This window comes from Lissotriton helveticus, chromosome 2_1 (genome assembly GCF_964261635.1).
Source record: "Lissotriton helveticus chromosome 2_1, aLisHel1.1, whole genome shotgun sequence".
Taxonomy (NCBI): domain Eukaryota; kingdom Metazoa; phylum Chordata; class Amphibia; order Caudata; family Salamandridae; genus Lissotriton; species Lissotriton helveticus.
This window is the reverse complement of record NC_136059.1, coordinates 373,430,723-373,458,031: the sequence shown is the minus strand read 5'-3', so window position 1 is coordinate 373,458,031 and position 27,309 is coordinate 373,430,723. Positions and strand designations below refer to the sequence as shown.

Sequence of the window (27,309 nt, the reverse complement as noted above, 5' to 3'; positions counted from 1 at the left end):
TGTACCACAGCTGCCGCCAGCAACCAGGTCCTTCTCACTCCTTCAGTCCAAGAGGGCCCCCGGGCCTGCATCACGATGCTCACCACCTGCTCCATCAGCAGCCGCCTCTCCCCCAGAGCCGCCAAGGAAACCACAGCTCCACTCGCCAGCAGACTGGGAAGCACCAGCACCACCACCAGTCCTCGCCGATTCCAGGTAGGCCCAGCAGGGTGCTCCAGCTGTGCAGCTCGTCCCCCACTGCCTCGTGCTCCGCCGATGTCCCGGTGCTCCTCACACCCTGTGCCGCTCTCGTCGGGGGGCAGGGGGTTTGATCAGCCCAGCTACCCCTCGTCACTGCAGGGCTGCACTCCCGTCCGATTGAGCTCCGCTGGTCCGCCCTCTCAGCCCCGCAGGGCCTGTGCTCTCCACAAGATGGCGGCCCGGGCTCAGCTTCCCCGTGTCACTCAAGGCCCCGACTGTGGGGGTCCGTCAGACCGCAGCCCTCCAGGCGACCACCACCAACGCTGAGGCCCCGGTGTCCGCACCACTACGCCCAGCTCTACTGGAGCACCCCACTGGAGTCTCGCCACCAGCCCGGCGTCTGTGCTTCTTTGCTCTGGCAAGGCCGCGAGGTCGGCCGATTTCAGGTTGCGGCAGCGAACATCCTCACTGCAGCCACCCCCGACCCTGAAAACTGCTCCTGAGGTTCCTGGGCAGCGCTGCCACAAATGCTCCGGCAGACGTTTGCTTGATCGGCCCGAAAGCCGGTGCTATTATAGGCCGTCGGCGGGAGCTTCGGAGCCTTCCGTCCACTCACGCCGCCATCTTGGCCATGCCCTGCGGCTTGATTTTTAATAGAAATATTCTCCAAAGGGACGGAACTCCTCGATGGTTATTCAACTGAATGGAGTATGAGTACTACTCTATCTTGATCAGTAACTACCAGGGAGTGCCCTCACCCTTGGGTAACATAGCTCAACAGTCTTGCCAAGATCAGTCCCTTTACATCAATACTCCATTCATTACCATTAGAAAAATCTACTGAATTGACATCTATCAGCATACAAGATTACTGGATTCCAATATTAATCCTATATTATGTGTGGGAAAGAGAGTGTGTCAGTCTTACTACGCTGGACTCAATAATAATCGAATGCTATGATACAAAACTCTGGATCATAAGACATAAAGTGAGCAGTGACAGCGTACATGGTTTAGGGATGACTGGTGTCTTAAGTGACTGAAGGACTAGAGCAACACTCTTTTACCATCTCAGAAAGTGGTGAATGGTTACTTACCACATGAACTTTCAAGGCATGTGCTGCTTTTGGTGGGAAATATAGCAGATTGTTGTTGATATATCCCACGTAAACAACTAAGCATATAACATTAACATACACAAAGCATCATAACACCACAGTTAAAACATAACAAGGCACATAAACAAAAAAAACTGTCAAAACAAAATGTAAAGCAAAAAACAGCAGTGCAACACAACAAAATTACTTTGCAAGAATACAGTACAAATAGACAGCAGCAAACAAAACACAGAACACATCAGCAACACAACAAAATACCACATTGTAAATTAGCACAAATGTTCTCCTCACACATTACCTCCTCCAAAATCCTGTTTTTATAATATGATGATAAAATGTACTTAGAGAAAGCACTAGCTTAAAATAGCCAGCCAAGGATGTTTCATGATTTGCCCTCGAGCTCTAATATAAAGAAATTGTGTGCCAAGACTTTGGGCACCTCAATAGGATTGGAGACTATAACTAATGTATTCATCAAACCAGACGGTTGATAAAAAAATTAAAAGAACCAACCAAAAAATACTGTTGTGCTGCCGAAAGAGCAAGACCACTGACTCATTGTCAGTGAAATTGCTCCCCCTCCCTCGCAGCAACACCATTAAGTGAGGACTGCCCCTGCACTTGCACTCTCGTGTGTGCTGGTGTTCGAGGCCTCCTCCACCCGCAGGATCTCCTGCGCCTTATCCCTGGTCCGTTGACCTCTGTTCTCCTTTGCCTCGCTCCGCTCTCCTTTCTGTTTTTTCACTCATTTTTGCTTCTCCCTCTGTATTCTTCTGCCTTCTCTCATTTTTTCCGCTTATTTCCTTATTTCCCTTAGCCTCCCTGGTGGTCCATTGAAACTCTGTTCTCCTTTGTCTCGCTCCGCTGTCCGGTCCGTTTTTCACTCCTTTTTCTCCCTTTTTCAAATCGTTTCTGCACTTTTCTGTTTTCTGTGCTTTCCCTGCTCTCTGCCTTATTTCACTCTTTTTCTCCTTTGTTTCCCCCTTGTTCCTCTTTTCCCGCCTGTTTTACCCCACCGCTGCTGCCCCTGCAGCCCTTCCCCCTGCACGACCAGCGTGACCTATCCTGCTCCCCTTCCTGCTACCGCCTCCCAGCTGTCCAGCCCTCCCCGACCCCTGCTTAATGGTAGCCTTTGGCGTGCCAAAGGCAAGCCCGTCTGCGCCCATCCGTGACCCGACCGTGACCAGCGCCAGGAACCCTAGATCTCCGCACCTCCAACGCTACGACACTGGGGCACTCCACGCACTCATCCCAGGCAGCAACAACAACTGCAAGCTAGCGTCACCACCCGACACCCACGGACCCTTCAGCTGTCACTGCTGCCAGCACACCTGCAGCACCGCAAAGACCACGGACCCAGCGCAACCCACCTGCAAGAACACACCCGAAATGAAGACCTTGCAATGCATCCTCCTCAACGTCCGATCCCTCTACGAACACACCACCAAAATCTGGGGCCTACTCGACAGCACCACCCCTGACGTAGCGTTCCTCCCCGAAACATGGACCAACACCTCCTCGGGACCGGACATCGCCATCCCCCAAGGATACAAGATCTCCAGGAAGGACCATCCCAACTGCCCAGGAGGAGGAATCGGCATCATCCACAAATCCACTCTCTGCCTGAGCACACTTCCCTACGAGCCCACAGGCCTGATGGAACACCTTCACATCAAGATACTGGCCAGCCCCACCTCCACCCTCCGAGGAACCCTCATCTACCGACCCCCTGGACCTCGTGGACCTTTTGCCGAATCCATCACAGACATCATCTCCCCGCAGGCCATCGCATCCACCAACTACACCCTGCTGGGAGACCTCAACATCCACCTCGACAACCAACAGGACTCCAGCACCACATCCCTCCTGGACAACCTCCACAACATTGGACTCCGCCAGATCGTGACCGAACCCACACACTTATCAGGAGACACCCTCGACCTCCTCTTCACAACAGGATACTCCATCACCTTCAGCCACATCATCGAACTCCCATGGACAGACCATTGATGCGTCCACTTCACCTTCAGAACACCCACCATCCACAGACACCAGCACCTACACCCACAAAGAAATTGGATCAGAATCACCGACGACCAGCTAACCTCATCACTCAGCAACTCCACCCCGACCGTCTCGGAAAACGATGACCCCAACACGGCAGCCCGAATCCTGCACAGATGGATCACCGACAGCGCCAACACCTTAGCCCCCCTCAAGAAAAACTACAACACCCACGCCAAGAAATCTAGATGGTTTACCACCAAACTTTGAAAGTCCAGATGCACTTACCGCCACCTCGAAAAGGACTGGAGGAACACCAAATCCACATAAGCCCACAACAACTTCAGAGCCGCCACCAAAGTCCACCACCAACTCATCAGAAAAATTAGGAAAAAAGCGATCGAAGACAGAATCTCCACCCACGCACACAAGAGCAAAGAACTCTTCAACATCATCAAGGAGTTTGGCCAACCGACCAGCGAGTCCACCGAAATCCCACCCTCACAAGACCTCTGCAAAAAACTCAGCACCTTTTTCCACCACAAACTAAAGAGAATCTACAACAACTTCAATGAAGACAACCAACACACTGAACCCTCACTAACCACCCCCGACACCATGAAGCCAACGATCGACAACTGGACAGCCCTCACCACGGAAGACACACTGAAGATAATGAACTCAATCCACTCTGGGGCCCCTACGGACCCCTGCCCCCACCACATCTTCAACAGAGCTGCCAACACCATCGCACCCATGCTCTGCCACACCATCAACCGCTCCCTGGCAACCACATCGTTCCCCGATGACTAGAAACACGCCGAGATCAACCCCCTCCTCAAGAAACCCTCGCCGGACCCCACTGACCTAAAAAACTACAGACCCATCTCCGTGCTCCCCTTCTCAGCAAAAGTAATTGAGAAAGCCATCAACAGTCAACTCGCCACATTCATCGCAGAGCACAATATCCTCGACTCCTCCCAATCCGGCTTCAGAAAAAACCACAGCACGGAAACCGCCCTCCTTGCCGCAACAGACTACATCCGCACCCTACTGCACAAAGGAGAAACAGCAGCCCTCATCCGCATCGACCTCTCAGCGGCGTTCGACACAGTCTCTCACTGCACCTTAATACGCAGACTCCACGATGCAGGGATTCAAGACAAGGCCCTCGACTGGATCCGCTCCTTCATCTCTCACCTCCTACGCAAAACCTTCAAATGGGTCCCCCTCGAACACAGAAAGACGGTCACTCACGCCCTGGTCACCAGCAGACTCGACTACGGCAACGCACTCTACGCCGGAATAAACAGAAACCTCACACGCAAGCTACAGAACATCCAGAACACCACCACAAAACTGGTCCTCAACCTGCCAAGACACTGCCACATCTCCCAGCACCTGGGCACACTCCACTGGCTCCCCATCGAAGCTAGAGTCACCTTCAAGATGCTCACAAGGCCCTCCACGACACCGGACCAGCATACCTGAACAGCTGACTCAAATTCCAACCACCCCAAAGAACCCAACGATCAGCCAATGCTCTCCTACGCCGTGGTCCCCCGCACCAGAAAGACCAGATCAGGCAGCCGCTCTTTCTCCTTCCTCGCGGCCAAAGCCTGGAATGCCCTCCCTCTCCACCTCTGACGGACAACAACCCTCCCCCCATCTTCACAAGAAACCTCAAAAACTGGCTCTTCGACAGACCCACTCCTTTATTGGTTGGAACCTGTGAAACCCCCCTCCCCAAACGCCTTGAGACCCTCACGGGTGAGTAGTAGCGATTAACAAACGTGTGATTGATTGATTAAAGGCAATTAAAAAAAATGCCATTAAAACGTTCGCTTTTTGTCTGCTCCGGTGTTTGATGATAGTATTCACTCAAATTATGACATTCGAACACACAGCAGAGTTGTCTGCAAGCAAACTACTTTTTTCCCGTAAATATGTTTGTGTCTCCGGCAGCCAATGTAAATCCCGCTTTTGGCTCTTATTTCTTATGCAAGGTACTCAAAAGGGTAATGAACTGTAGCTTCCTCATACATCTAAAGAAGACCATAGTTGGGTTAGTTCAGTGCATGACTTTTTTATTTAAATATTATGAATGTATTTACACAACTCAAACAGACTTTAATAAATCATGGACATATCTAAAAAAAAATATTTATATAGTTTTCCCTCTTCTCTGATGTTCCACTAGGGGTGACTGAAAATTGTTTGGGTTCTGAAGAAGTTCTAATGGAACATTCCATGTTGGTAGTGCTCAGTTAATGTTTAGCACAATTTATTTTTGTCCCTTGCATGCCACTGTGAGGGCAAAGTAAAGGCAGTGGGAATAGATGTGTGTAGTAAATGTCTTCTTCACTGTTCTTCTCTGCCTAGACTGTACTATGATGTATATGACATCATAGAATGCCAGGGTGTCACTCTAGCTCACTGTGCCTTTCTATTACTTACTGTGGCAGTTGGTCATCTGAGGCTGAGCTACCAACAACGAGCTCCTGGTGGGGTCTTCTTTACAATCATAACTTGTTTATCTAACCTGAAAGGAACTATAAAAAAAAAAAAAAAAAAAAAAGATTTACTCCTTTTAGGGCAAGTTGGGTACTTGCGGGTAGTCCATTCCCCATGTCTATTGCCAACATTTCTGTCCTGCGTTGTACTCTTTAAAGGTTAAGTATTAATGGGTAGTCTATGCCCCAATTTCCCAGAAATATTTTGCTTACTCTGTGGTGTACCCTTTTCAAGGGAAGTTGTGCGTTTTTGGGTAGTCAACGCCCATGCTGTCCTACAGTGTACCCTTTTCAGGGGAGGTTGTGCGTTTTGGGTAGTCAACGCCCATGCTGTCCAGCAGCGTACCCTTTTCAGGGGAGGTTCAGTGTCTGTGAGTAGTCCATTCTCCTTATTATACACTGTCCCCTGTTTTTGGGTGGAGATTGTTTGTACACTATGTTTTTGTCTGAGTCTACCTTCTTGCAGCTACTGGCCAGGGCTTCATTTAGGTAAGATTTTGAAATGTGTTTTTATCATACGTTTGGTGTCGACATATCTTCATCAGGGGTAGTTTGTTTGTTAAAAAAAATATATATATTCTCTTTGGTGAATGCTTGTCAAAGGAATTTACTCTCTAGTGTTAACTTAAGAGAGTTCTAACCCATTCTCTCTCTCCCAGAATACTCTCATTCTTGTTTATAGGATGTTTACCCTGAGGTGTACCTATATGTGGGGTAGTTATAAGTGTCAACATCTAACTTAACTATTAGTCTTGGTTTTGTTTCAAAACCTTACTCTTTCGTTAAGGGAGGGGGATGTGGCATACTATGACATAATATTGATTTTTGTTCTCTTCTCTGCTAATGATACCTCATGCTAAAGTCATCTCTTGTTGTAAACTACTACTTTTGGTTCTTCTTATTTGTGTACTTCCTTGTTGATTGGAGCACTTTAGGTATTGTAGCTGATTATTCCTTTGTTCTGCTATTACTCCATAAAGGGAGAAGATGTGTAGTAAATGTCTTCTTCACTGTTCTTCTCTGCCTAGACTGTACCATGATGTATATGACATCATAGAATGCCAGGGTGTCACTCTAGCTCACTGTGCCTTTCTATTACTTACTGTGGCAGTTGGTCATCTGAGGCTGAGCTACCAACAACGAGCTCCTGGTGGGGTCTTCCTTACAATCTTAACTTGTTTATCTAACCTGGAAGGAACTAGCAATAAAGGATCTTAACTTATCAAGTGGACTCTGCAACATTCATTTACCACAATGTGCTTGGTCCAACTTCCTACATGACCATGGGCCTGGCACACAAGATGTCATTACTCTAAAAAACCTGTATGGACTCCACAGTTTGTGCAGTCCTAAATAAAAGTTGTTGAGTCGAGATGCAGCAGGAATCATTTATAACTCAGAGAGCAATGATTTAACATTGTTCATTAACATGTGTAGTGTTGGCGCAGCTCTGAGCTGGAGTGCATTTACTACTGTTTTAGGTCCTTTTTTGGCATTAGTAACTATAGAAGTGCATACCGTGAATAGGAGTGGGATTACTCTTTTGTGGGTGGGTGCATGTCCCTTCGTCTATTCCTCTCTAATTCTCCTTTAGCCCCTCCTTACTCCTTCCTAAACCCCTCTCCTGTTGTTTTCAATATCTACATTTTCCATCCATGTCCCTGTCAAATTCACTACTAAAATATATACATGTGCATAGACTCTGCAGTCGGGGCTGCAAACTCAACACAGAAAAAACATAGAACAGTCAAGGCGTAGGCCTCAGCGCGTAGTTTGTGAATAGCATTTTGTATTAAATTTGTAGCACTATTAAGTCAAGTTTGTGAATGGGCCACTAAATGTTTATTACAAGATGTTTTCTGTTTTTAGATAGATACATAACCTTGCTGAATTTTATATGGAACTGGATTGCCTTATGGATTGTGTTTCGCAATCTAAAACAATAATAATACTAATAAATAAAATAAATAGCGAGTTTATTTAGAATTAGAAAACATGGCCTTAACATACCATCTTGAGGCATTTTGAAGATCTTAAGAACCCTGTTTACCTCCTCGAGGTGTTGTATGTTTGCTTTGATAAATTCACTAAAAAATATATATAACTCTAATATTTATATGTGTTGTTTTCAGGCTCCTGAAAATTCTGATCTCTCGAATTCTGAACCCTGATGCAGGTTCATAATTTAAGTAATAGAAAAAGCAAAATATGAAACATTGACATTTACAGAGTACGTAAACCGCGACCAAAGAAACAACAGAACGAATGTATTTTAGACACACAGGAAGCGAAATGTTACGATATCTCTTCAGCCAGTCAGGAGGGCAGCAAGCCTCAGAGCAGGAAGCTCTTTCATGTGCTGTAGCATGTAGCAAGACTTCTCATTTTCAGCTTTTTTGTTCTCTCTTCTTGCAGGGTGAGAGGGGAAATGTGAAGACACTCATGGAGAGGTTCAAGAACGGCAGCACCGCGACGGAAGATGCTCCCCCACAGATCAGAAACTTCAAAGCGCCGGGTCAGTACTCGACAACACAGGTACCCTCGGCATTGGCAGCAAGGAAGGCCGCGCTCGAGCACTTGGGCAGCCCAAACACCACTTCCGGGGCTACCGCCCTCCAGAAGGGTCTGAAACCTACCATTGGAGGAGTGAAAATCCCACCCGAAGAAGAAACGGGAAAGGACTCAAAACCGCCGTATGCAAAGCCAAATTCAGCTCTCAACAGATATGTTGGGTCTATTTCTGCAGCGAAAAAAGAGGAGGGACATTCAGGTTTTCCAAATACTGTTTTAAGACACGTAGAAGCGAAAAATGAAGATACAAAACCTGTCTTCCTCAAATCAGCTCAACACAAGCCGGGCAATGGGCATGAAATTGCAGCACCCAAAGTATCATTTCCCCTGGCCCAACCAAAGCCCTTTGTACCCAAAACACCATTCACTGGTGCGCATGAAGAGAATGGGCCCAAAGATGTGAATGTCAAGAAACAAGCTGTTGGGCAAAAGCTTTCCTTAACGACAAATCCCTCTCAAAATGAAGAAAGTGCAAGTGTAAATAATTTTTTGCCAAGGGGGCCAACAGTGCCTAAAACATCCAAACCAGCTTTTCTAAAGCCGATAAAAGACCCTGTGGAAAGTGCCAATAGTCCAGAGCACACGTCTCAGCCCTTCGGTGTTGCTTTGAGAGCGACAACAGGACCTAGAAGTATCCAAAGCCCTTTCTTACCCACCAAAACTGATGAAAGCAATGGAGGGAAGAAGAACGTGCCTGAAGACAACTCAACCACAACTGCAAACATATTTCCCAAACAAGCTCCCAAGTTTCGTGCAGAGTCAATGGCCAGCTCACAAAAGAAGCCGCAACAGGATAAGGGTTCTGCTGTCCCTAAGCGGATTCCATTGAAACCTCTTTTCATGTTAGGGACAGCACCCCAAAAACCCAACAGACCACCCAATGTGGACCTTGACAAGTTTCGTAATAAAGCCACTGGAGACAGTAAGTTACCTACTTTTAAGTTGTGATACTTTGTAGCATCTATACCAAAAGGTTGAGATGGATAATGATGTGTCCATAAAAATTATGTTTGGAAAATAGCATGAAATGGCTATTATGTGGGCCAGCAGTTGGCTGTGCTAGTTAATATACTCACAAATGAGGTGGGGCCATTGTAGAACCTGTGGGTGGTGATGTAATTGATTTGAATCATACAAATATGTAATGAGCAGTGTTTCATGTGTGACTTAATTATGGGAGGTCGAGTCATTGGATCAGAATTGAAAGACAATGAATGAAAAGTGTGTGGAGTTCTATCTGAATCAGTATTCTAGTGGCCCACCAGAGTATGTATATATAAACATTGCCTTGATTCACAGCAATATATATATATTAGTGCCAGTATGGTTATGGTTGACTCTGAATTGTCATAAGGAAAGCTTTTTTTGTTTTCTCAATAACTTTGGCACTGTTTGTCGAATCTGCACAAAACCAGTCAAACAAATGACATCCACTTTTGCTTCTTCATTCCGTGTTTTGTGCAGATCCGTCAAGCAGAGACCAAGGAAAAGGGGGATCGCAAAAGTGCAATTTCCCATTTCATTCTAATAGGAATCTTTGTTTTCCGATACAGAAAACAAATCTGAACAGAATCACACCAAATATACATGAAGGTAGAACTTAACTTAAGGAAGTGCCTTAGGTTGGTTTAGTGTAAAGCTGCCAGTAGTTTTGGGGACTTTAACATTCAAAAATGTGCTCCGGCAAGGCATGAAGAAGTTACATTTTAGAACTATCTGGGCCTCTCATTCATGGAGAATTAAGGATACCAGTATCAGGCCTCTGCAGACCCAAAATGAAAACAAAAATACTGATGTGTAGATCCAGTGTTGGGTCCTTGTATGCAAAAGGATCTGATTGACAGGCAGCAAAACCAGGAGAAATGTTGCAGCCACCATCCACTTGGTCCCCGTGTCCTGAAAAGAAACTGTAAGGACACATAATGGGGTAGGGTGAGCTCGCCCCAAACCGACGACTGATGTTATGAGGCCAAAAAGGGACACCCCTATCTAAGTTTAAAATGATTAAAAAATATATTTTGTTGCACGATCTGTGGATCTAACAGCTAGATTCACAGACGCCAGCAAATTCCCCCTGGTTCCACGGTTCTCTAAGTGGATCTGAGACGCCTAGGCAAGCATTGTGGGATGATATAAAAGTCCTGTGAACTTCGCTTCCTGGTTCCAGTTCCGTGGCTTAGGCATCAGGCAGTGAAGCTTGCAAGGGACAATGACACCAATCTATCAAGCTTGCCATGAGTCTGCGGATCGTATTTTAGAACTGCAGCATGAAAACAGTGAAAGAAAGAAGGATCTGGGCTTAGACGAGAACTTGAGGCCAGGACCTGTGACCAACATTGTGGTGCATAGCCAAAGACAGTAGGCAGTGTAGGTTGGTTGCTCAGGATGCATGCAGGGACTGGCAGAGAGTTGAGCAAAGAGCCTCGCTGGAGGCCAGGCTCTGTGGCCACTCCACAGCACTCCGCCGAACACCATGCACAGTGGAGGTTGGCTGTCTATAGCAGGATTGGTGAAAGATCTGACCAGTGGCCGTGCACAGCAGGAGGGGGGCACCCGCCACAATTTGCAAACAGTGCTTGGTGGGCCAAAGGCCAGGGGTCGTGGATGTTTGCCGCCCACGGCGAATTGGGTGCAGGGTCTGACCAGGCCGTTAGCATCCATAGCTAAGCATGGCCAAAGCATAGTGGAGGTTGGCTCTCCACAGAGGGTTGGCCTAAGGAACTCTTGGATGTGGCATTTGATAAAAAAAAATAGTCACTGCAGGGTTTGGCCGCTTGAAGGCCTGCACAGAAGGGATTTATAGCATGCGAAGATCTGGCCGCAGGGCCGAGTCCTTAGTTGTAGCACCAGTGTACAACTCTATCCTTGAGATCCTACAGTTGCTGGTTCACAAATCTATTTTATCCTGTGGAGCATGAAACATCACATAGAGCTTCACTTAAGGCAAAATGCTATAGTAGGGTCCTCTATGGCAGGACCCACATCTATAACTGCAGGTTCAGCAAGATAAGATGTACGCTTAGGTTGAAAAAGTTGAAGACTATTTAAGCCGGCTTAAACCACAATGTTCTGATGTAGTGCCTTCAGTGGCATGCTCCAAAACAAAAATTGACTGTTCTTCATGAACACCATTTCCCCTTTCCAGATCTGAAGGTGAGTGTAAAGATGATTGGTCCCTGGGCCTCGAGAAGCTGCCAAATTAATTTAAATTGATTAATGTTGATTTTGATCTTTCTGCCTCACTGCTGTTAAGAGAGATTGATGGTTGTTATCAAAAGGTTCCCTGGCTGTTAATCCAAAGTAACGTGCTCTGTCTGTGATGGGGTGATTGATGTTACTGCTATCCCGGTGTGAGATGCCTTGCTGTGATAGCTCATACATTGGCCCTTAATGCATGCTGGGGTAGGTGGAAGAAAAGGTAAATGTCGCCAATCACAGAGTAATGGATGAAGTCTGGCTGAAACCCATATAAGTAATCATGTTATACACATCATTTTTGTAAAATCAAAAGATCTTGGCTAACACAGACCTAAAAAAAGTCAATCAGTCTATCCTTAAAAAATAAATGAAAGGAAGGAAGAGAGAAAGAAAGAGTGAGAGAGAGAAACGTGAAAGAAAGTAAGAAAGAAGGAAGACAAGAAAGAAGGCAGACAAAAAAGATGGCAAGAAAGGAAGAAGGCAAGAAAAAAGCCAAAAATAAGGAGGAAAGAAAGAAGGAGGGAGAAAGAAAGAAGAAAAGAATGAACAAAAGAAATAGAGAAAGAAAAAATTAAAAAGAGCATAAATTAATATAGATATAAAGCAGTGTCTCATGATTAAGGTACATTTGGCACAACACTATTCCCTCCAAAACCGAATCCCATGGTCTGATTAAAAAATAATCGGTGTCGTCCTATGCAGAGGTAAGTATTTATCTTAGTGTTCTTCACATAAAGTACTTGGTATGACATTATTCCATTATCTAATCAAATCCAGTAAGATTCAAAACGTAATTCTTCAATAAAATTATTCTTTGTTGGATTCATCACTATGAGTATAGACAACCAACACGGGTTTCGAGGTGCGATCCTCTTCTTCAGGGCTGTAAACTTCATTAAAATGATACAATTACAATGATTCTAAAGTTGAAAAATATTGAACCACAAAATAACAATCTTAAAATTCTGAAAACAGAAGAACCCATAATATAGAATCTGCATTGCTTCAATCCTTTCCATGATTAAATTAATGCAATCCTTCATATCTTTAGTGACAGTAAAATAGAAAAACCTTTATTGCTAAATACGCAAGCTTTTATATGTTGCAGTTTCCTCAAAAATCTAATTGGTCATGAATCATTCATCAACAAAATATATATGAAGTATATAACATACACTGACAAATAAGGTCTACCTTCTCAAACATCCGCTGTAGTGCAATTCCATTCTAGAGCTCATGTTGAGCTCTACCATGTCAACATCTATGTGAAAAAGGTCAGCAAAATATGGTTATAATTACAGCCTTCCCAATATATGCATTTCTAAGAAATCAGGTGTTACGTATCACCACTTCAAAGTTCCATTTTCAAAAGTCAAGTTAAAGAGAGAACTCAAAACTTCAAATATCCTTCCGCACTCCCCGAACTTAAATACACATAGTCTCATCCAAAACCATTTCACTTGATTCTAACAAAACACGATCTCTCATTAGAAGAGAAGAAACCCATTCATGTGTACTACAGCTAAAATGAAAGAAAGGCAACCCATATTACGAAAAGCTCTTCATAAGAAAATGTCATACATCCCTTCCACACTCCCCGAACTTGGGTAACAATTCCACATCTAGAAGTGTTTCACTCTTCACCCGAAACTGAACTACAAGAAATGTGGGCTTCTTACAAACAAGTCAGCCTAAACAGCCCATATCCTGCCTCCTTGCAAATAAATGCAAATGCCATTTTGTTAGCTCTATTTTTACCCTTATGGGAATTCCATCCCACCTAAACGCTGAAATGCGGTCTGACCAGGACGTATAAGTGCTCTGCACATGAAAACAGAGTAAGTCCTACGTCTTTTCTCGTACATAACCCAAAGCAAAAAAATACCAGACACCCTTAAAAAAATAAAACAAAACACATATTTAAAAACTGAACCGTTTTCTTGCAACAAACCTGTTCAGATACGGTCTCTCACTAAATAAATCTATTTATGCGTACCAGAACTGAAGAAATAGAAAAAACACTGACCTAATCCCACACAATGTGCCAAAACACAATATGAAAACCCTTCATAACAGACAACAACAGAACCACTAGAGGTCTGAACAGATATTCTAAACTGAAATTATTCGAACATAATAAGGATCATAAATAGACAAAAAAAGTTTAAAAGAAAGAAAAAAATATATAAATCAAAAGAGTACTTCTACTGACCGCATTTGTAAGCCTCAATTCATTAGCAGCAAATTATATTCTGATCTCAACATTTTGAGATTGTTTTCTTTGTTTTATGTTTCAATATTTCAATATTTCAGAATGCATGAATTTTCTAACTTTATAATCATTGTAATTGTATCATGTTTAATGAACTTTACAGCCATGAAGAAGAGGGTCACACCTCGAAACACGTGTTGGCTGTCTCAGAGGATTGTGATGAATCCAATAAAGAATGATTTTATTGAATAGTTAAGTTTTGGATCTTACTGGATTTGATTACATTATGTAATAACATTACACCAAGTACTTTAACTTGATATAGAACAGTTTCAAATGGACACTATCTGGTATGCTGCGAATTAGCAGCAGTTAAAAAAGCAAAACATTCAAAAAGGAATTTACAACACAATTGGCAGGAAATGGTATTTGATAAAGATGGAATGTGCCCTGTGTTCACACCAGAAGAGCCCTACTATCACATCAGACTCTTACCACAAAACCAACACTATAGTAATTATAAAGCAAAAGCAACAACAGCACTGGCACTGAAGGGAACTAGCTTGTGTGTGGATGTGCTCCTTGTGGGAGAGCAAAATGCAGTCACACAAACTTAAGTTAACCCCTTGACCGCGGTGCAAATTCCGCCGCGGTGCTGGGGAATTAATGAGTGGGCATGTTTCGGACAGCCCACTGTGACGTTGAACGGCCGGGGGCTGTCCGAAGCACCCAACAGGTTAAACAGTGGCTTAAGTAGGTTGACCCACTGCTCAATGCTATATGCTGTTGTAGGCGGAAGCAAAATGTGAAACAACAGAAGACCAGTGGCTATAGAGAGGTGTCTGAATGTCCCTATATGTATGTTATACATATTTTAGTAAAATCAAAAGGTCTTGGCTAATGGCAGTCAAGAAGCAGATATAGATTATTTGAAATGAATTATCACAATAAATGGCATGAAACAGGTGTATTTACCTAGGGCAACGAAAGTTTAGGAGAAAGGCTGCATTGATTTCACTGGACATAGAAAAGCACTATTTTTGTCTAATTACAGTTATTTCCAAGGATATGTAGAGCAATTTTAAAATAGAGCATCAATTTGCCACCTGGAGGAGGGCTATGCTGAACCTAGAATGCTGTGTAAAAAAGACATCGACCTTAAACTAAGGCCATGACAACTCTGAGGAAAGTTACCCTTCTAGAAACAAAACAATGGAAGATTTTTTAAATCTTTACTTTCCAGTAGGAAGAGCTTCCCTATTTAGCCACTCTACTTGAAATTAGGGATTTCTTGAGCCTACTTTAATACTTAGAAATAAATGGGCGCAAGGTGGTATTTGGTAGAGCCTGTGAGGGTGGCATTCCCGTATTCCAATCTAGACAGCACAAGCGCTTGTGTGGCAGATTTGACATCTTCCTGCGGAAGGTAGGGTTTGATTTTGTTTAGATGTTTCAGGTTGGAGAAGGCACGCTTCGCATTGTTCTTAGTATGATCTTTCATGGTCAGTTTGGAGTCCAGAGTGATCCCTGGAGATTTGACAGAATCAACTAGTGAGAGAGAGAAGTTGAGACCATCAATGGAGTTTATTCATTCTAGCATCTGGGTGGGCTGCTCTGTATTTGATATGAGTAGAATTTCTATCTTGACTATCTTGTCTTAGTTGAGCTTTAGGTGGTTGTAAGAAAGCCAGCGTTGGAATCCTTTGTGGTTGCATTTAATTGATGAATGACTTTAAGCAAGGAGATTTCCATCAGGGCTCGAAACATCCACTCGCCCACTCGCTATGGCGACCCAGATTTAATCAGGGTGAGCTACTCTTAGGCCTACTTGCCCTTTCTGGCGAGTAGGCAGATAAACTGACTTTTGACCTCTGTCTCTGAAAGCAGAGAAAATGTGACAAGATAACAAGATCTAAAGGCTTCTTTATTGCTCACAGAGTGAATGAGCAATAAGGATCCCTATAAACCCTATTATCTTGTCACATTTGCTCAGCTTTCAGAGACAGAGGTCAAGTGAATTAGTTAGGTCGATTGATTTTTCAAGTTACTAGACCTTCAGGTCTAGTAAAAGTTTTATGATTTTTCGATCCCTGTCCATGTAGAGCTGGGTGTCATCCACATATCAATGGAAGAGGATCTTAGCTTGTTTGAGGATGGCAGTGAGAGGTTCCATGTAGATAATGAATAATGTGGGCGAGAGGACAGATCCTTGGGAGACCCCGCATGTTATTGCTGTCGTATTCGAGGTCTGATAGTCTATTTTTATTTTTAGAGCGCGGTTATATAGAAAGGATGAAAAATAGTGTATGACACCCCCATCCGCACCAGTTCTTATCTGGAGGGAATCCAAGAGAAGCTTGTGGTCTAGGCCACCGATAGGTTTAGGAGAATGGGTGGGCAGCATTGGCCTGCGTCCAGGGACTTGTGTAAGTCATCTATTATGTTCAGAATGGCTGTTTCCATGCTGCATCCTTTTCTGAATTCCGATTGGTGGAGGGTCAGGAGATTGTCGTTTTCGATGTGTTGGTCAAGCTGTGAGAGAACGCATCTCTCCAGAGTTTGGAATAGGAAGGGGAGATTGGAATCTGGTTTGAAGTTATTCAGGTCGTTCAGGCCTCTTCCCGTTTTTTTTATTCATGGCGTTAGTTGACAGAGTTTGAGACAGTCTGGCATCAGTCCAGTTTTCAGAAACCTGTTTATTATCTTAGTCCAGTGAGTATTAGGGCATAGTTGAATCCCTTTGCAAGGGAGGCTGGATGTGGGTCCAGGAAGTGGGAGTAGGGTTTGGACGTAACCAACAGAGAAGATATGTTTTCCTCCGTGAGTGGGTTGAAAATCTTCCAGCTTCTTTGGTTTATGTGGGACCCTGGGGTTTTGATGCTGTCAATGTTGTTCTGAGGGGTGATCATTGTTGAGGAGGTTTTGGAGTGAGATGGTGGGTTGTTATCTTAATTTTTGGGGCAGGGTTCCCGTTGAAGGGCTGGTTGTGGTTGATAGAGAACTCGATCTTTGTGATTTTATCATTTAAGAATGTGGCACATTCTTCACATTGTTCTTTGGGTATTTAAGTTTTTTTTAGGGCTGGCTTGAAGGTTTGTTGATTGATGATGTTGTAGATATCTTTTGGGTAGGTTTTGGCCTTGTATAAAGCATTGCAGAAAAAGGAGGCTTTGTCATTCATTATGTGTTTTTTGTAGTTTCTGCATTCCCTCCTTAGCTGGTCCAGGTGTGCTGTGGATGGATTTGTTCGCCAGAGTCTTTTTGACTGCTTTGAGCTGTCTGCTTTCAGTGTTCAGATCTTTGTTGAACCAGGATTTCGAGGGAGTGTTTCTCACCTTTTTCAGTTTCAGAGGTGCTAATTGGTCCAGGATGGAGGACATTGTTGAGTTTTAGTGGGTAGTGAGTTCAGTTGTTGAGAGGATTTCTGATGGGGGGCAGTGGATACGCCATTTTTTCTTCAAGGTCTTGTAGAGGAACTAGTCTAAGGTTTCTCTTCCATTGGAGGGTTTTTTACACACAAGTTGGGAAGGGATATACTTTGTTGAAATAAGATGAGGTGGTGAGCCGACCAGTTGACAGGGAGAATGTTGGCGAGGTTAGAATATCATTCTGAGCTATGAGGGTGTCTGTCCACGGTTGCACCTTTAATGTGGGTACTACCTTTGCGATGCTGGAAGAGGTTGTTGCTGAGTAATAGGTCAGTAAGGGATTGGATTAGGGTGTTGCTTTTATCATTCCAGTGAAGGTTGAGGTCACCTAGGATGATGTTGTGGGAATGTGAGAGTGAGCAGTGTGCAATAAAATCTGTTAGGTGTTTGCCAAAGGATAGTGTGTTACCTGGTGGGTGGTAGAGAAGGTGACAGTTCATTGTTATATTGTCTTTCATCTATATGGTGGAGCTGAAATGTTCAAATGTATTGCAGGAGAAGGTGTCTGTTTCGCTCACTTTTATGTTGTTTTTATGGATAATGGTGATGCCTCCACCGTTGTGGTCCTTCCTGTCTTTCCTTATGATAGAGAGTCCCGGTGGAACTAGCATGTCTATGATCGGGTAGAAGGAATCATTTAGCCATGTTTCTGTAATGAATGCGATATCAATGTTGTGATTTAAGATTGTTTCTGCTAGTTCTGTTACATGTCTGGTTGCAGATCTGCAGTTTATGAGCATGCGTTTAGTCTCTCTGAGGTTAGTCAGATCTTGGGGGAAGAAGGTCAGGGGAGTATTGATGAGGTGCACTGGTGGTCTGGTCATTGACGTTGGTGTGGGGTTTCTTTCTAGTCCAGTGATAACCAGGATTTTTGTTGAGGAGTTGTGCCTATTGTATGTCGGGCTGTAGGATTTGGCTAGCTCTTCCGCCTCACTTAGTGACATCATGAGGCTCATTGTTTTAGGCCTCAGAGCTTTTTTGTTGAGGGTTTTGTGGTCCAGCTGCCTGGTTGTGTCTTTGCTCATTTTAAGAGTTGAGTGCTGTTGCGTGTAGGGGGGGTGAGGCTGCTGGGTGGAAATTGAACCAATGTTAAGGTTTTTTATGATGATGTTGAGCCTCTGGAGTAATCTTTCTAGTTGGATCTCTATGCATGTTAGCTGCTCATGTAGTTTGGAAATGAACATTAGCTTTTGTGCAGAGGCAGTGCTGGTGGGTTGCTTCTTGATGTGAGGGGTAGTCTGTCTCTAGTCTGAGTCACTGAATGGGAGATTCACTTTATGTTGAGGAGGGTGGGGTTGATCAGAATCCTTGAGTGCATGCTGGTGTGAGATGGGGTCAGGTAGCCAGTGGGGGATGAGATGGAGGTGTCCCTTAGTTCTTTGTTAATGACGGTGGGACTGGCGGGTGAGTCACGTTGGTTCCTTCAAGATGATGTCGTCAATGCATTGGTGTGCACAGAGGCTAGGCAGTGAGGGTTGGGGTGATGGTCAGCTTGTCTACCTCCTGAGAGGTCTTTGAGAGAGGGGAAGAGAGTGAGGACTTTAAGGAAGAGTTGAAGTGTTGGAGGTGGGATTGATGGAGATGATCTGACCTGAGCTGCTTTTGTGATATGGGCTGTTGAGTGTGTTGGTCCACCATATTTTACACTCTGGGGATGGTCATGCAGATCAGTCACCTCCCGTTATATTGGTTTCTATCCTGACTGGGGTGGGGGTAAGATGTATTGTGAGGGAGTGAGTTGAGTTTGTGGCGTGACTCGTGAGTGTTTCATTGAGGGGAGGGTAAATGGTAATGGAGAGAGTGGACTTTGTGGCGGGACACAGGAATATTTTATTTTGTTGTGTGTTCTGTGAGGGAGAGTGGCTAGAGGGAGAATGGATTTGCAGCCTTGATATGTTTTTGTTTAGAATGGGGATTATGGATTCATGTGGAGTATGTATGTTGGCATCATTGGCTTGCATCATGATGGTCAAGTTTTTGAAAATGGTTGTGGTGGCCTTGCCTTTAAACATGGCCAAGTTAGAGATTGCTAATTTGCATCCATGCGAGGTGTTAGTGGCTTCAATAATGTGAAGGTATCTTGCTAGGGTTGCGGTCCATTTCGCAGGACTGGTAGTGAAGACGGTGAGGCCCGTTCTCTTACATCTTTTGAAGCATTGTGGTAGAAGTCTGCGATGTGTGCTGCAGGGGTTACTTAATCAGTTTATGTTTGAAGTTTTTGGCTGCTGTGGTAAAAAGGTTGGGGGGGAGGGTGAAGGAGAAGAAATTTGAACCGTGAGGATTCAGGAGGGAAGGAGGTGTAGGGGAATTGCAGCACAGCAGTGTTGTGTGGTATGGTATCAGAGCTCGATCAGGGTGTCCGGGAAGAGTATGGTAAGTTAGATTAGTCATTGACCAAAGGAGTCCAGGGCAACGGGAGATTGGGAAAATGTTAGCAAACTGGTTTGGTAGGTGTGATGGGGGTAAGGAGTGTGTTGTTCCGACCTATATTAATTATGATAGGGAAGGCCCCTCATAGTAAAGACGAGTGGGGGAGGTTTGGCTTGTATACTACTCGAACCATTGCAAGATGGCTGCTCTATTAAATGTTTGGGGATCCAGCTTTCAGACTGAGTGGGAAGTCCTTCTTTTCTTTCATTGAAACTGTGCTTTTAGTCCTACATCAGTTTTAAAACTGGTGCCATTTTGTAAGAGGGCCCTCATGTCAGGGAAGGGTGAGGTAGCTCAAAATGGAGGGTAGACCCCCTTTGAGAGAAACGTCCCTAGGATCGAGTGCACCAGCCGCAGAGGAGTGAAATGTGCCCATGCAGCAGTGGAGAGAAGCAGCGTGATTGCCACCAATGTGGGTGGGGCTTAAGGCACTGCTGTGAAGTGTTTGGTGCTGGAGGCTGTCAACGAACGTCATGCCAGAGGTGCAGGCCTGTTCCCACTTCTATTCACTTTCAGCTGGCCAGCCTGCAACCAACAGGCTTAGTATCGTCTTGGGGGCTGATGACGCCGCTATGCATGCGGGCCTGCGGAGCTGCAGCGACGGTCTGGAGTGGTGGTGAGTAGGGCACCAGCCTCCCGCATTGGATTGAGGATGGCGATCAGGGGGCTTCCAGCACAGGGCCTAGAAAGGTGCACTCACCCGCTTTCCTGCCTCACTGCTGTATGTTGGTTACGGTCATAGTCAGTCCGCTGCCCGGCAGCAAACATGGGTGGCAGACTGAACAGTTGCTTGGTGTGGAGGCTGCTTTCAGGACACAGCCTGTGCAGGCCTTGACAGGAGCACCTATCTCAAGTCCTTGCTGGGCATGTCAACGGGTGATCCTCAGGCCAGCAGCAAGTGTGAGCAGCAGTCTCTATTGTGGGCATCAGCCCGGAGCGGCTTCATATTCCTGCGATGAGGGCTCTTAGGCACCATATTTGGTTGTGAGGTGCCGGGTGTCTCTCTCTGCCTGGCGTGAGTGAAACACAAAGGCTTCTCTGTTGAAATGAGTCCATGAATACAAACCAGATTTGTTTGTGGGAGGGCCGGAATGTTCATTGTTACAAAGGCAGTTTTTGGTGAGTGTATGGTGGGGTATAAGCAGGGATATACACCGATTGGTGGTCCCAACCGGGAGCTTCTTCCTAGGGAGCCATCTCGGCGGCCATCTTGCATGTTATGCTTGAATTGTGCTTTTATATCGTTTTGTGTAAGTTATTTTTTATGCATCGCTCTTAATTTAGACATATCAACTAATGCTGTTATACGTTAGCCAAAAGCAGCACTTGCCTTTGTAATACCTGTGACAAGCAATCCACTGTCTAAGGTGGGAAAATAGCTGTCTTCTAGCTCGTTAACTACTTTTACTGAAGATACCAGTCTTCAGCCACGGCCTGTGGAGGGAGTTATGGTGGGGCGGAGATGCGGGGCGGGGGAGGGGCAGGGTAGGGGGTGCTAAAAACCGGAGTATGGATAATTGAAGGTAAGTAAACAATTTAATAAATAAAACGAATTTCGTAGCGCAGCGATTCAGGGTGCGCTACGAAATTTGTTTTATTAATTACATTGTTTACTTACCTTCAATTATCCATACTCCGGTTTTTAGCACCCCCCCACCCTGCCCCTTCCCGCCCCACCTCTCTGCCCCACCAAAACTCCCTCCACGGGCCGCGGCTGCCAGTCTTCCCAACACTGTGGCAGACTCTGTATCTTAATTTAGGATTTGCAGAGCTCACTTTATGTGACATGGCCTAGGTTTGATTCTGCTGTGTAAATCAATGTCTCACCAGAGACCCCGACACCGCCAGAACCTGCCTACATGAAGGGATGAAAGACGTCGCCGAGTGGATGCAGGACAGCCGCCTGAAACTGAACTCGGACAAGACGGAAGTCCTCATCCTGGGATCTTCGCCCTCCGCCTGGGACGACTCCTGGTGGCCCCCAGCCCTGGGCACCGCACCCAAGCCAACCGACCACGCACGCAACCTGGGCTTCATCCTGGACCCCTCCCTCTCGATGACCAGACAAGTCAACGCCGTCTCCTCATCGTGCTTCAACACCCTGCGTATGCTTCGCAAGATCTTCCGCTGGATCAAGACCGAGACCAGGAAGACTGTCACCCAGGCACTCGTCACCAGCCGACTGGACTACGGAAACGCCCTCTACGGCGGAACCACAGCCAAGCTACAGAAAAGACTCCAGCGCATCCAGAACGCCTCCGCCCGACTCATCCTGGATGTCCCCCGACGCAGCCACATCTCCAGCCACCTGAGGAACCTGCACTGGCTCCCCGTCGACAAGAGGATCACGTTCCGGCTCCTCACCCACGCACACAAGTCTCTCCACGACCTGGGCCCCAAGTACCTCAACGACCGCCTGACCTTCTACACGCCCACCCGCCAGCACGGTCCACCAGCCTCGCCCTCGCAGCCGTACCACGCATCCAAAGAGCCATCGCCGGAGGAAGATCCTTCTCTTACCTGGCTGCCAAGACTTGGAACTCCCTCCCCATCCACCTTCGGCTGACCCAGGATCATCTCGCCTTCAGAAAACAACTCAAGACCTGGCTGTTCGAGCAGTAGCATACCCCTCCCCCCAAGCGCCTTGAGACCCTCCCGGGTGAGTAGTGCGCTATACAAATGGCATGATTGATTGATTGATTGAATGTCTGGCCCATTTGTGCTCGTTAAATGATTACAAAAAGAGAAGATTATTTTTTAAACATAAAGGCAGTGTGTTACTTTTGAGAACTAAGCTGGCAAATTGGAGGGGCTAGTCTGTGAACATTTTGTCTGCCCCTTCCATAATCATGTTTTGTAGGCTTTGGAACACGTTATGTTCATCTGCACAAACTTATAGCGCTGTCCTAAATGGTTTATCTGATTAATGTTTATTAATACCAGTGTTAGAGACGTGAACAAATGATTTCATACTGTTTTTCTAAATGGAAAGTCTGGAGCAGGTTAGATAATCCGAAGACCAGAAACCTTTACATAATTTCAATTTGCACCTGCCCCCAGGTACATAAGGTAACCAGGCACCTGTTTTTGAAGAAATTGATCAGCCTACAGTCCATACACTAGTTAGTTATTGTAAGCGAAGCATACACCACAGCTCAGAACAACCACTGGAGAACCCAAAAGGTCTGGGCTTTTGTAGGTGAATATGGCCCTTTTGTATCAAGGCATTCCCCATAGACAAGGATAAACACTTTGATACATCAGACCCATTGTTCTTTATTAGTATGCCAATATGTTGTGCAATGTGTAGATAGATGCACGAATAGGGCACACATGCTTAACAGAAGGTAACAGCTTTCAGAGCATTATTCAAAGCACAAATGCAGGGCTCATATTGCGGAATAATATGGATTTTTCCTTTTACCTCCTTCCTCAAACACAAAAAATTAAGGTAAAGCTAAAGCCCGAAATATGCATTTTTGTTTTTAGAACTTCACCTCCTGTATTTGCGGATTGCAGAGATTGTACACTAACAGTTCATGCTTATGAGTCTTTCAATTGGCAGCCATTTTTATCTCTTGGCAGAGTCCAAAACCAGTGGCGGCCGGCACATGTAAGAGTGATGAGCATTTGGGCGGGCCGTGGCAGGGTGGGTTAGGAAGTTGAAAGACGATGGGATAAGTAGAAATAAAATAAAACTTCTTACCTTGAGCTTGCCGCATCGCTGAGTCGGCGATGTGGCGAACGCAAGGTAAGTGGTTTTTTTTCCTATTTATTTCTACGTATCCCGTCATCTGTCGACTTCCCCATCCCCACCCTGCCCCGCCTCATGCACCGCTCTTACCTGTGCAGGCTGCTACTTACCAAAATGATAGAGGCATGCTACGTCTGAAGCTGCAGCACATACAAGACAGTGCCTTGGTAAATGCAGCAAATGTTCTGCCACTTTGTGTGCAGGGACAGTACAGCACATCTTCATAGGCATTTGCAACTGTACGATCTTTCTATTCAATCACAGTGTAGTAGTCTTCCAAATGAGCAAAATACCAGTTACCACTATAAGTCCCAGGGGGTTGTGGCAGCAAAGTAATCAAAGATGATGCACGTGCCAGCTCAGTTAGTTCAGCATTGCCTCAGTAAGCATGACCACAGAATCATATGTGCAATCAAGTGTAACAGCCACAACGTAAGCTGTACAGTAGTCTGCAATCTTGTCACTTTCCCTTTTAACTTTGGCTTCATAGTTCACATTAACTACAACTAGAAAAGGAGAGCCCACCATTTAGTGACCGCATTGAAAAGTATCTTTCTATGTGGAATACAAAATAATTTGCTGTGTGGAATACTAATAAATTAGTCAGAAAAGATATATTCCACATAAAGGTGCCATACAAAAATAATGTCACTTGATTGCCAGTTCCAGAGTTCACCATTTAAAGATTACACTTGCCAAAATTGTAGAGTAATTTTTAGAAGTGCCTGTGGCTAATTAGTTATATTTCCTCTCTGGAAGGAGAGTTGGTGGATGCCATAGAAAAAGATGAGGTGGCTGACTTCAGCTACTTTAAGGTTCATTTATCGCAAAAGAAAAGCTCTGAGCAAACAATGTTTGCAAACCAATAAATGTGATTATGTGAAATTTTCATACCAGAAGGAAACCGGGCATAGAGCTTCATTTCCTCCGTATATTTATTCAAAATCAACTAGTCAAAGAATTTCAGTTTTTTTTAAAGATTGTTTCATTTGTGTAGAACGAGTTAATATATGGGCTATTGTAACTTCTGACCTTTGTCAAAAAGGACTAAGGCACCAGTTTTAAGAATGTGCCACTGAAACGCACCATAATATGTCACTAGTTTTTGCATAGGAGAACATTCATGCAGGATGCTAAATACCATTTTTACAGAGCATAGTGTCATAGGGCACACACTAGGCTTCGTTACGAGCGCCTAAGGATTTGGCTACACAGGTCCGCGTCAAAGGCCCAGAGCAAGCTGTCACATGGACACTGCACATACATTGTTAATGTATGCTTGCAAGCAAGAATTTCTGAGGGACATTTTTAAGTGGTGCTAGCTAGCATGTGATACAGCACATTATTAAAAGCTCAAAGTCATGTGTATCAACACAATATACTGATGCTGCCCCCACTTCATTGTTTGGTATCACACTTTCAAACAGTGTACCTTTTCATGGCCAAAAAATATCAATCACCAAAACCTGACGTTATTGTGTGAGATAAATGTAAATAAGAAAAAGGAGTGAAGAGGTTTAATAGGTAGTGGACTCACCCTCCTGTGTAAATCATGAAAAAACAAACAATGTCCACCCTTAACAACTGAAATAATACTATCCTTCCTAGATCAGTACTTGAGAGAACTGTTCGGTTTTCCTAAGTTTGTATAGGAAAACACACTATTTTGTTAAAATAACCCTCACCCACCAAAAGGTCCCTTGGAGGCATGCTTCATCATAGAGTTCTTCAAGCTGCGGGATGGGCGTGCTGCGACCGACGACGACGTGGGAGCACTGATTAGTGAAGTGATACTATGTTTGATCTGAGAGTCGAAGGGTCTGAGTGAATATAGCGGGATTAAAAAATACCTGGCTGAGTGGAAACTAAGATGTAATACGCCCTGCAGCTGGAACTATTAAAAATGGGGAGTAGAGGTTGTATGCTATAATGGGCTACTACCTCCCTAGTCTACATGTTTCGAAGCCATCCCCCTGGCCTCCCTTCAGAACCAGAAAGTGATCCCTGTACCACTCTATGTTAGAAAACAACCATGTGGTTTGCCTGCTCAATGTTGCAGATTTTGGTGCATATAAAAAACATGCACTGATACAATACCCAATTGGTATAATCATACGAGTTAATTCTGAAAGGATAGAAAAATACATGGTTAATTACAGTAATACTATAATTATAAGACCACATCACCAAACTCGTGGGAGGTCCAATAGTGCTATATTTTTCTTGTGCATGACAACTCAGGATTCAAGTGGGTGCTGTGCTGCCCTTGATTATCACGTACAACACATTTAATAATTCTTTTTTTTTTTTTTTAATCCTCATTTGCCTGGCCCACTCTTATTCAGCCTCCAACTGCCATACGTGTACTCATAGTGCAAGGTATCCCCTGCCCCTGATAACACTATTGGTGGGAACCGGCAGGAGATGGCCCGAAGAGTATCATGGGTAGTGACTCCGAACTTGATGTTTTGTTCAGTTGAACTAGCCTTCGGAGCCAATTGAGGGGGCCTAGTTCTTGGAGTTCCAAGGCATAATCATAGGACCGGGGAAAAAAAACAAAACCCCGGTTACTGTCTCCAAAGAACTAAAAAATTCCAAAAAGCCCGACTGCGTTCGCCACCTGATCTCGACATGTCTGTTTTAGAGGTTGCATAGAGAGATGATAACCAGTTTGCGTGTGTTGGTGCTAGATTTTCAGTCCAGACCTTGCAAATCTCTCTTCTTGCAAGCAATATAGCATAGAACAGAAATGTCCTTGCATGGCCCTTTATGCTGTTGTCCCATCCAAATATAATCAAGGAAAGTGTGATGGAGATCGAGATGTTAAGAATAGAGTCCAGGGTTGCTTTCACTTCGTTCCAAAACTGTAATATGTTGGGGCATTCCTTAAACATGTGGATATCTGAAGCTGCGATATGGCCACATTTGTTACATTTCTTACCTGGGATAAATTTAGATAGCTTTAACGGTGTAAAATATGCTCGATGCATTGTAAAAAAATGATTACGCCTGAGCCATGCAGGTTTGACACACTTATATAACAAGGTACAGGAATTCTGCCAGGTTTCGATACTCTGAGCACCAAGTTCTGTGCCCCATAGTTGTTCCGGGAGGATGAATTCTCCATCTATCTCTTCTAGCAAGCACCAATACCACTGCGAGACCTCTTTGCCCCCTACTGATTGCACTACCAGTTTCTCTTCAGTGATGCTGTGCTTCCCAAGTGTTCTCCCTGACCTGTTCGATGCTTTGACCCAGCTATCTAATTGTAAAAACTTAAACCTCGAAAGCTCTATACCCCGCTGGTCCCGCAACTCCTCCCAGGGCCTCAGTGATTCGCCTGCCAACACATCTCCCCATGTTGATATCCCTCCTGCTCTCAACGGAGTAGTAAGCCTGTCATCCAGGCAAGAAGGCAGCCCTGGAGATTCCCAGATGGGTGCGAAGTTAGAGTAGTATGACAAACCCAGGTTCCTCCTTATATGTGACCATAACTTCGCTTGGGACATAAGAATCTTTAATTTGACTTTTTTAAAGTATTTCTGATCTCCAAACTTAAACATGTAGCCGTTAGTTGGTAATCCAGCACCAATCAGCATGGCCTTAAACATGAGACCTATTGATGTATTAGATGGCACTTTTAAGAGCATTCTCGAATGCAATAGTTGGAATGCCCACGCATAGTATTGCAAATCAGGCAGAGATAGACCCCCCTTTTCCCTCCTCCTTCTCAGCTTTTTCCATGATATTCTTGCCGATTTGTAGCCCCAAACGAAAGAATTGAGCTCTCTCTGACATTTCTCTAATACTGTTTTGTCAAATGCGAGAGGAATAGTGTTAAATATAAAAGTAAATTTAGGAAGGATTGACATCTTTATCAGACTTACTCTGCCTAGGATAG

General features: G+C 44.8%; 1 protein-coding gene across 4 annotated transcripts in view; it reads left to right on the top strand.

Annotated features, from left to right (window-relative positions):
* FYB1 (FYN binding protein 1) overlaps nucleotides 1–27,309 on the top strand; it is a 710,353-nt gene that overhangs the window by 339,168 nt on the left and 343,876 nt on the right. For all 4 annotated transcript variants that reach the window (XM_078674989.1, XM_078674991.1, XM_078674987.1 and 1 more), the window contains exon 2: nucleotides 8,231–9,308. In XM_078674989.1, coding sequence (XP_078531115.1) covers nucleotides 8,231–9,308 — 1,078 coding nt within the window. The remainder of the gene's footprint in view (nucleotides 1–8,230; nucleotides 9,309–27,309) is intronic.